The 10023-nt window shown below is 44.7% G+C and overlaps 1 protein-coding gene across 1 annotated transcript in view; it reads left to right on the top strand.

The window, feature by feature from the left end:
• The window catches only part of TTL (tubulin tyrosine ligase), a 52028-nt gene that overhangs the window by 35387 nt on the left and 6618 nt on the right, over positions 1–10023 (top strand). Inside the window, exon 5 of the mRNA XM_011953097.1 lies at positions 6163–6306. Coding sequence (XP_011808487.1) covers positions 6163–6306 — 144 coding nt within the window. The remainder of the gene's footprint in view (positions 1–6162; positions 6307–10023) is intronic.

The following is a 10023-nucleotide window of genomic DNA, read 5'->3' as shown; positions in this document are numbered from 1 at the left end:
AAAAAAAAAAAAAAAAAAAACCAAACTAATTTTTAGTAGTTTTTAAGTAGAGTCTGCTGTGATAAATTAGTTATTATTTGTCTAAAAATATATTTTGTCTTTATTTTGTTAAGGACATTTGCTCTGGAAATAGATTTCTAGATAAGCAGTTAATTTCTTTAATGCACTCTGAAGGGTGCATACCGTTGTGTTCTGGCTTCCATCTTTTCTGTTGATAAGTCAGGTGAAATCTTAGTATTGCTGTTAATGTATCTTTTCTCTATTTTTGAGATTCCTTTACGTTGGTTTTTATAAATTTTACTATGAGATTTGTGTAGTTTTCTTTGTACATATTCCTGTGTTTGGGCTCATAGTGCTTCTTGCACTGTGGCTTTATATCTTTTACCAGTTTTGGAATATTCATGGATGTTATACTTTCCATTGTGTCTTTTGTTCCATTCTGCTCTTCTTCTGGGTCTCTGATTACATGATTGTTAATGCTTTTCACTATTTCTCACACTTTTACGGCATTTGTGTATCATTTTATGTCTCCATGGTTGTACTCATTCTTCTGACATCTTTGTTTGCTAATCCTTTCTTTATCTATTAAAACCTATTAACAGTTTTTAAAAGGTAAAAGCTTTTAAAAGCTGCTGGTAAACTTGCCTATTGAGTTCTTGATTTTAGTGTGCTTTTTAGTTCTGAAATTTCCATTTGTTTCTTTTTTTCATATGATAATTGTCTTATGAAATTCTCCCACTTGCCTCGTATTTTCTTGAAGATAATGGCAATTCTTTAACATCCTTATCTGATAACTCCAAAATCCAGATTACCCATGGCAGAGTAATCCCGAGTATGCCCTGTGTATGGGCTGCCTTTGGCCTATAGCTTGTTTTTGTAAGGTTTGTGGGCAAAGAATGTTTTTTATATATTAAAGATTGTAAAAAATGAGAATATGCAACAGAGGCGGTACATATCCTTTAAAACCTAAAATATTTACTGTCTGGCCCTTTATAGAAAAAGTTTGCCAACTCCTGACTTTTACGTCTGTTTCTATTGTCTCTTTTTTCTCTTGGTCTTATTTCTAAATATGCCTGGGAGTAGTTTTTTAGCATTAGTGTTCATTTACTACAGTCTACTAAATCTAGTAAAGATTTTTTAAATGAGGTGTAACATGCACAAAGTGTACAGTTTGGTGAGTTTTCAGTTATGCATATACTCAACCTAACTGTGATGTAAATAAAAATATAAAACATTTACAGCATCCCAGAACACTCCTTTGAACTCCCTCAAAATATATATTCCTTGCCAGAGCAGCCCCGGGGGCTCATGCCTGTAATCCCAGCACTTTGGGAGGCCGAGATGGTGGATCACAAGATCAGGAGATCGAGACCATCCTTGCTAACACAGTGAAAGCTCGTCTCTACTAAGAAATACAAAAATTAGCCAGGTGTGGTGGCGGGTGCCTGTAGTCCCAGCTCCTTGGGAGGCTGAGGCAGGAGAATGGCTTGAACCCGGGAGGCAGAGCTTGCAGTGAGCCGAGATTGAGCCACTGCACTCCAGCCTGGGTGACAGAGTGAGACTCCCTCTCAAAAAAACAAATAATAAATAATAAAATACATATATTCTCTGCCAAAGTCAGCCACTTTTCTGACTTTTATCACCTTAGATTCATTTTGCTTGTTCTTAAACTTTATGTAAATGGAATACTATATTTATTGTTTTATGTTCAACTTTTTCCAGTGTTATATCTGTGGCATTCATCCATATTATTGCACATAACAGTAGTTTATCCTTTTTATTACTGTGTAATATTCCATTGTGTAAATATTTCAGTTTATTCCTTCTGTAGTTGGTAGACATCTGGGTTTTCTCTCTTATATTTTAGACTTATAATCTATCTGAAGTTGTATATCAAGTTTCATGTCTTTCCACAAGGATCTCCCATTGACCCAGGGCCATTTGTGTGTAAGACTATCCTTTCCCCACTGCATTGTGTTGTGTCTTTGTTACAAATCAGGTGGCTGGCTGGGCACAGTGGCTCACACTTGTAATCCCAGCACTTTGGGAGACCAAGGCGGGTGGATCACAAGGTCAGGAGTTTAAGACCAGCCTGGCCAACGTGGTGAAACCCTGTCTCTACTAAAAATACAAAAATTAGCCAGGCATGGTGGCATGCGCTGTAATCCCAGCTACTTGGGAGGCTGAGGTAGGAGAGTTGCTTGAACCCGGGAGGTGGAGATTGCAGGGAGCCAAGATCATATCACTGCACTCCAGCCTGGGCAACAGAGCAAGATTCCATCTCAGAAATCAATCAATCAATCAGTCAGTCAATCAGGTGGCCGTTTATGTGAGGGTCTGTTCCTAGGATCTCCGTTCTGTCCCATTGTTCTACCATCCACCACGTCAGTGCTACCCTGTCACAATAACTGAGAGTTTTTCCTTACCGTATTCTCAAGTAGAGCCCAGTAGAATAATTACAGGGCATGGAGTCCCATTTCTTCAGGGAGTATAGGTGGTTGGAATTCTGACACCAGATAAATCAAGTATGCTGGGAAAAGAATTCCTGTTTTAGGCAAAAGCTTCATTGGAAGTGTGCGGCCCCCTCTCCGCATTGTTCAGTGCTGTTCAGAGTATGGCTGCTGTGGTGCTATAAATGCTCCCAGCAGCTCTCAGGTTTGCTTTCTTTCCATCTAGCCTCCCCCTAACTTCCCACTCCAGCCAAAAAAAGATGCACTGTGTAAGTCTCTGATGATGGATAAAAATCCTTTAAAGTGGATTTTTTTTTTTTTTTTTTTTTTTTTTTTTGAGACGGAGTCTTGCTCTGTCGCCCGGGCTGGAGTGCAGTGGCCGGATCTCAGCTCACTGCAAGCTCCGCCTCCCAGGTTCACGCCATTCTCCTGCCTCAGCCTCCCAAGTGGCTTGGATTACAGGCACCCGCCACCTCGCCCGGCTAGTTTTTTTGTATTTTTTTAGTAGAGACGGGGTTTCACCGTGTTTGCCAGGATGGTCTCGATCTCCTGACCTCGTGATCGGCCCGTCTCGGCCTCCCAAAGTGCTGGGATTACAGGCTTGAGCCACCGCGCCCGGCCTAAAGTGAATTATTAATCTTGAGCTTTCAGCCAAAAAAAAAACAAAATTAGTTTTGCTTCTGATTCTCAGTTTTTCCTTTATGCTGGAATGTAACACTTCTTTCAATTTTATTTTATTTTGTCTTATTTTTTTGAGACAGAGTCTTGGTCTGTCACCCAGGCTGAAGTGCAGTGGCACGATCTCATCTTACTGCAACCTCCGCCTCCCGGGTTTGAGCGATTCTCCTGCCTCAGCCTCCCGACTAGCTGGGATTACAGGCATGTGCCACCACTCAATGCTAATTTTTTGTAGTTTTAGTAGAGATGTTATTTCACCATGTTGGCCAGTCTGGTTTTGAACTCCTGACCTCAAGTAATCTGCCTGCCTCAGCCTCCCAAAGTGCTGGGATTACAGGCATGAGCCACTGCGCCCGGCCTCCATTTTATATTTCAGTATTTCCTCTCTCTCTTTTTTTACCATGAGCATCTATTCAACTTTGAAATCTTCCTTAATTATAATATTTTAAAGAATATTCTAATTAAAACAGGCTAGGTACAGTGGCTCATGCCTGTAATCCCAGCACTTTGGGAGGCTGAGGCAGGCAGATCACTTGAGCCCAGGAGTTCAAGACCAGCCTGAGCAACACGGCAAAACTCTGTCTCTACAAGATACAAAAAAAGTAGTAGGGTGTAGGGGGGTGTGCCTGTAGTCCCAGCTACTTGGAAGGCTGAATTGAGAGGATCGATCACTTGAACTCGGGGAGGTCAGGGCTGACTGCAGTGAGCCTTGATTGGGCCACTGCACTCCAGCCTGGACGACAGAGTGAGACCCTGTCTCCTGCTTTTTTTTTTGGAGATAGGGTTTCGCTGTTTCCCAGGCTGGAGTGCAATGGTGTGATCTCAGCCCACTGCAACCTCCATCTCCCATGTTCAAGCGATTCTCCTGCCTCAGCCTCCTGAGTTGCTGGGTTGCTGGGATTGTAGGCATGCACCACCACAGCCAACTAATTTTTTTTTTTTAAAGCGGAGAGCCAGGGTTTCACCATGTTGGCCAGGCTGGTCTCAAACTCCTGACCTAGGGTGATCCACCTGCCTCGGCCTCCCAATACGCTAGGATTACAGGTGTGAGCCACGTCGCCCGGCCAAGAATATTTTAATTAAAGCAAAAGTTAAGGATATTCTTGTGTAGAACAGGTATTTTTTTTTTTAATATGATACGTGCTTGTCAATGCAGGTTGAATATGAATGGGAGAAGGAGTTTTTATTATAATTGGTTTTTAAATGAGTCATCTTAAAAGAACCATTTAAACCAAAATAGTTTTTAAAGGTTTAAATGTATCTATTAAAATACTTTTCTTTTTAGGAAAAAAGAAAAGGAGATTGAAGTTTGTAGGGGGCCGAGGGAGGAGGATTGACCCTGGCTTCAAGTTCACAAAGGCCTCAGTTCTTTATTAAAGTCATGAGTCAAAACCTGCATCTAGAGCTACCTCTTAATCACGTGGACAACAGTTCCCTGTATCATTTTTTCTTTGTTTTTTTTTTTTTGAGACGGAGTTTTGCTCTTTCACCCAGGCTGGAGTGAAGTGGCGCTATCTTGGCTCACTGCAACCTCTGCCCCCTATGTTCAAGTGATTCTCCTGCCTCAGCATCCTGAGTAGCTAAGATTATAGGCACCCACCACCATGCCTGGCTAATTTTTGTAATTTTAGTAGAGATGGGACTTCGCCATGTTGTCAGGCTACTCTTGAACTCCTGACCTCAGGCGATCCACCCCCCTCGGCCTCCCAAAATGGTAGGATTACAGGCGTGAGCCACCGCGCCCGGCCAACCCCTGTATCTTTTTCCTTCCAGGTACACAGCTGTGTAGAAGGACAGTGATCTTTGGTACCCCTAGAGTCATTGTAGCACATTTAATTTACTGAGAGAAATATTTTGCCCCAGCACTCAGTTGGGTGAAAAATCAGGAAAGATGCTTATAAAACAGAAATGGCATAGGTTTTCTGGGATAGTTGTAGGTAAGAGGTATTTATTATTCCTAAATAATAGATACATGGTTATCATAATGAAATATGATGAAAAATTGTTCATAACAGTAACATTTATTAAATGCTTCCTAGGTGCCAGGAGTTATGACAACTTCCTTATGTAATTATCTCATTGAACAATCACTTGTCCAAGATTTTGGCCTGACCTGAGACTTCATGTACTTGTTCATTCATTATATTTCTGAGATTCACTTTCAACTTTTTTCTGTGTCACTAAAATCGCGCCGTTTTTCCATTTATTGTTGCTAATAATACTTCTTTTTTCAACATTTAATTTCAACTTGCATAGCTCTTAAATCTTTTAATTAGCAATAATTTGCCATTAGAACTAGAACTAGCGAAATCATGAGGTCAACATGTTTTTTTTGCAAATCCTGCCCTTCACCAAAGGGAAGTCCATTCTTTACATGGCAAAGATACATGGAAATGTTTTATGTGTTGTAAACAAACATGGCAGCAGCCCAGCTGTTGGAGGAATCTTCATTTATAGAGGCCACAGCGACTCGGCACTCTACTGCTTCTTGAGACATGGGAAAGTGGCTCTTGCCTGGAAGAACATGAGTGGTTGCAGAGTTTTCTAACAAATGCTTGATAAGTAACATTCTCTTGTATAACCTAATGGTAATAAGTTGAAAAGAGAGAAATTAGGCCAAGCATGGTGGCTTGTGCCTGTAATCCCAGCACTTTGGGAGGCCGAGGCGGGTGGATCACCTGAGGTTGGGAGTTGGAGACCAGCCTGACCAACATGGAGAAACCCCGTTTCTACTAAAAATACAAAATTAGCTGGGTGTGGTGGCGCATGCCTGTAATCCCAGCTGCTTGGGAGGCTGAGGCAGGAGAATCACTTGAACCCAGGAGGCGGAGGTTGCAGTGAGCCAAGATCACACCATTGCACTCCAGCCTGGGCAAGAAGAGCAAAACTCTGTCTCAAAAAAAAGGAAAGAGAGAATTAAGTCAAAACTGATATTTGCATTCATCTCATATAAAATCTTTCAAGCACACCTCATGTCCTCCTTCTCCTTTGACCACCGTTTGTTCTAATGAGCATTTCCCCTCCCGCCTCATAGGAACTGCCTCCTGAGCGTGGAGCCTGCCATTAGCACCAAGCACCTCCCTTACCAGAGCTTCCAGCTGTTCGGCTTTGACTTCATGGTGGATGAGGAGCTGAAAGTGTGGCTCATTGAGGTCAACGGTGCCCCTGCGTGTGCTCAGTAAGCCTGCACGTCATTGTGTTTTCACAACGGGAAGTTGGTTCTGCAGTTGGGATAGTCTGGGTACAAGTGTAGACACTTTGACTGCTGTGAGGGAGGATGCCACATTGATAGGAGACCCTTGGGAGGACTCTGTCTGGCAGGGGGCTTTGCTGAGTCATTTCTTTTCCCATTTCCCCATGTATTGTAAGCAGATAGGCCCAGTGTGGTGTCCCATGCCTGTAATCCCAGCACTTTGGGAGGCCAAGCCAGGTAGATTGTCTGAGCCCAGGAGTTCAAGACCATCCTGGGCAACATGGCAAAACCCCATCTCTACAAAAAATACATAAATTAGTCAGGCATGGTGCTGTGTGCCTATAGTCCCAGCTGCTCGGGAGGCTGAGGTGGGACGATCGCGTGAGCCTGGCAGGTTGAGGCTGCAATGAGCCATGATTGTGCCACTGCATTGCAACCTGGGTAACAGAGAGAAACACACTGTCTCAAAAGAAAAAAATATAAGCAGATAGCCTGTGCTCAGGTGGGTGGTAGATGCCATGGGAGTGTTAAAGCTCATTACCACCAGAGAGACCCGTGTGACAAGCTGAGTGAGCAGGATCCTGTGATGTGGCAACCCAGAAGTTCAGGGGCTCCTGAGGCAGGAAGGAGTCTGAGAAGGTATGTTAGACATGGTGGGTCTGGAGCTGGGGTACAAGAAAAGAGAATTCAGCTGCACCAAAGGGTGGTGGGGAGAGTCTTCCGAAAGAGGTGCTGCGTCCTGCGGGTCTCGCCCTGTCTCGGGCTCTGCAGGTCTGGGAGATGCCCAGAGGAACAGAAGCTCCCAAGAACCTGCCCTCTGGAACTTCTGCTCCTCTTGGGAGAAGCCTGGCTGTAGTATGAGTGTCATGGAGTCATTAAGGAGGAAGGAAGGTAAGAGAGGACCTTCTGTGGAGGGCCTTATGTTTCAGGGAAAGTCACTTGGACTCAATTCTCTTGTGCTGAGAGTTCTTCTTTCATGATCCACTTTCATCATATCAAGACCCTTTCATGGTTCCCATCTACATCTTGAAGAAATTGAGTGATTTTTCAAAATGTTTAAGAGAAAGTCCTGTACTTGCAAGGGATAGCATCAACACACAAGTTGTTCTTTACATAGAAGCTAGGCCTTTACCATTGCCTGATGGTTGCGACAGGCATGATTCCATCTTGTTCATCAGTCTCTGCAGCTGATAAGTGCTTATTAGGTGCTGCCTACCTGGCCAGGCTCTGTATGAGGCATGGGTTCACAGTGGGGTCAAAGAGAGACACAGGCTGTACCCTTCTTGGGAAGAGACTGTGGGCAGACCGAGACCAGGCAGATGTCAATTACAAACGAGGACAAGTGCTTTAATGGAGAACAAAGGATGCTGAAAGGTAACGTAACTGAGCCAAGGGCCCACGATGGGAAGTAATGTTGAAACTGAGATCTGAAGGTGAAATGCGAGTTAGATGGGCTAAGGGCGGAAGAAGGCAGGGCACCTTCCCTTGCCAAATCAACAGTGGTGTGCCCAGTCTTACCTGCTGTCCTTTCTATCAGGCGTTTGTTCCTCTATGGTGCTCTAGACCTTACCCTCCTCCTCATCCTGTCCTCTCATCTGGCTCATTTACATTGTCACCTTTTTCCCTCTCTGATGCATAGTTCTCATCAGCATATGCAGTCCCAGCAGATTTTCCCAACTATTCAAAAAGATATCCTCCCCTGATGCCATATCCTGTTCCAGCAATCACACCTTCTCCGGTTCCCTTCACAGCCAAGCTTCTGGAGAGCAGCCTCTGCACAAGCTGTCTTCTCTTCCTCTGTTCCCATCCGTGCTCCAGTCCATTCCAGGCTGGCTCCCATCCTGATTGCCCCACAGAAGCTGTTCTTTGCAAGTCCCCAGCCAAGTACTTATTGCCACCTCCAGCAGCCTCTTTCTGTTCCCACCCCCTGGACCTGTCAGCAGTATTCAAGGCCGCTGACAGCACTCGCTGAGCTGCTTTCCTGTCGTGGCTGGGCATGTGGTACTAGGCAGGCTTGCCTGGGGAGGTGTGGGCAAGCTGGGCTCCATCTTCCTCATCCAGTGCCTCTGATCTTAGGCCTGGGTGTTTGTCTCCTCTCTCTGTATGTGATCTCAGCCAATTTCATGATTTTGAAATTACCAAATTACATCACAGCCCAGAAATACAGACTAGTATCTGCACCTGCCTTTCCTGCCAGAATGTCCCCCTGTCTACCTCCCAGACTTGCCCATCTCAGTCAGTCACCATCCCCCGCTCCCCCCAGAGACTAAGCTCGAACCTGACAATGATCCTGCCTCTGCCTCTGCCTTCCCTTCCCCTCCAGTCCTGCCCATCAGGGCCCTGTGAGTTCTGCCTCTAGCCTCCGGAGCCCTTTGCCCTCCATTTGCACTGTCACCCCTGCATAGGTCATCTTCCACCATAGTGAAGGCTTTAGCATAGAGCCTCCTAACTGGGGTGAATTTCTGCTCTTGCCCCAGTGAAATTCATCCTCCCAGAGCAGCCAGTGTGTAAAGCGGACACCAGACCATGCCATTCTCCAGACTTCCCATTGCACCTGGGACACAAATCAGATTCCTCCCTCCATCTGCAAGGCCACTGCCTTACCCACCTCTCCAGCTTCATCCCAAGTCACATTTCCCTTGATTGCTCTTATCTGCAGTGGGCCTTTGTGCTTTCTGTTACCTGTGTGTGGAATCCCCACCACCATTACCACCACCACCAGCCTTACCATGGCTGGCTGCTTCTTTACCAAAACAACATCTTGAGGAAGCTTTCCCTGAACAGTCCTAGCTCTGATTTTCTCTAGCCAGAAACTTTGCAGTTTCCCTCATTACTCTGTCATCAGACTAACTCATCAGAAGAAACTGTGTGTGTGTGTGTGTGTGTGTGTGTGTGTGTATCAACCCCTTCTTCTTTATTCTACCCTGTCATCCATTCTGTCCACCTTCTATTCATCCCTGGGTCTTCGTTTAGCTGCCACTGGAGAGTCTTTCCCTGTCACCGGGGAGTCTTCCCCTGCCACTGGGGAGTCTTCACCTGTCACTGGAGAGTCTTTTCCGTGTCCCTTCAATTATGCTGAGTTGGTCCTTTTCCTGGGTGCCCCTCCCTGTAATGCAAGATGACTCTTACACGCTCTTGAAATCGCCTGCCTTCCCCACCAGTTGTCTGTCTTGTTCACCTGCAAGGCCTTCCATAAATATTTGCCAAGGGAATGCTTTATCTTCATGCAAAACCTTCTGAAGCATTTGTATATAGAGTGGTAACCAGTTTTATTTTATTTTATTTTTGACTTTTGATTATTATTCTTATTCTTATTATTATACTTTAAGTTCTAGGGTACATGTACACAATGTGCAGGTTTGTTACATATGTATACATGTGCCATGTTGGTGTGCTGCATCCATTAACTCATCATTTACATGAGGCATATCTCTTAATGCTATCCCTCCCCCCTCCCCCCATCCCACAATGGGCCCCATTATGTGATGTTCCCCATCCTGTGTCCAAGTGATCTCATTATTCAGTTCCCACCTATGAGTGAGAACATGCGGTGTTTGGTTTTCCATCCTTGTGATAGTTTGCTCAGAATGATGGTTTACAGCTTCATCCATGAACTCATCCTTTTTTATGGCTGCATAGTATTCCATGGTGTGTATGTGCCACATTTTCTTAATCTAGTCTGTCACTGATGGACATTTGGGT

This window comes from Colobus angolensis, unplaced genomic scaffold (assembly GCF_000951035.1).
Source record: "Colobus angolensis palliatus isolate OR3802 unplaced genomic scaffold, Cang.pa_1.0 Scaffold356, whole genome shotgun sequence".
Classification (NCBI taxonomy): domain Eukaryota; kingdom Metazoa; phylum Chordata; class Mammalia; order Primates; family Cercopithecidae; genus Colobus; species Colobus angolensis.
The sequence above is the reverse complement of the archived record's forward strand: the minus strand, read 5'-3'. Positions and strand labels throughout refer to the sequence as shown.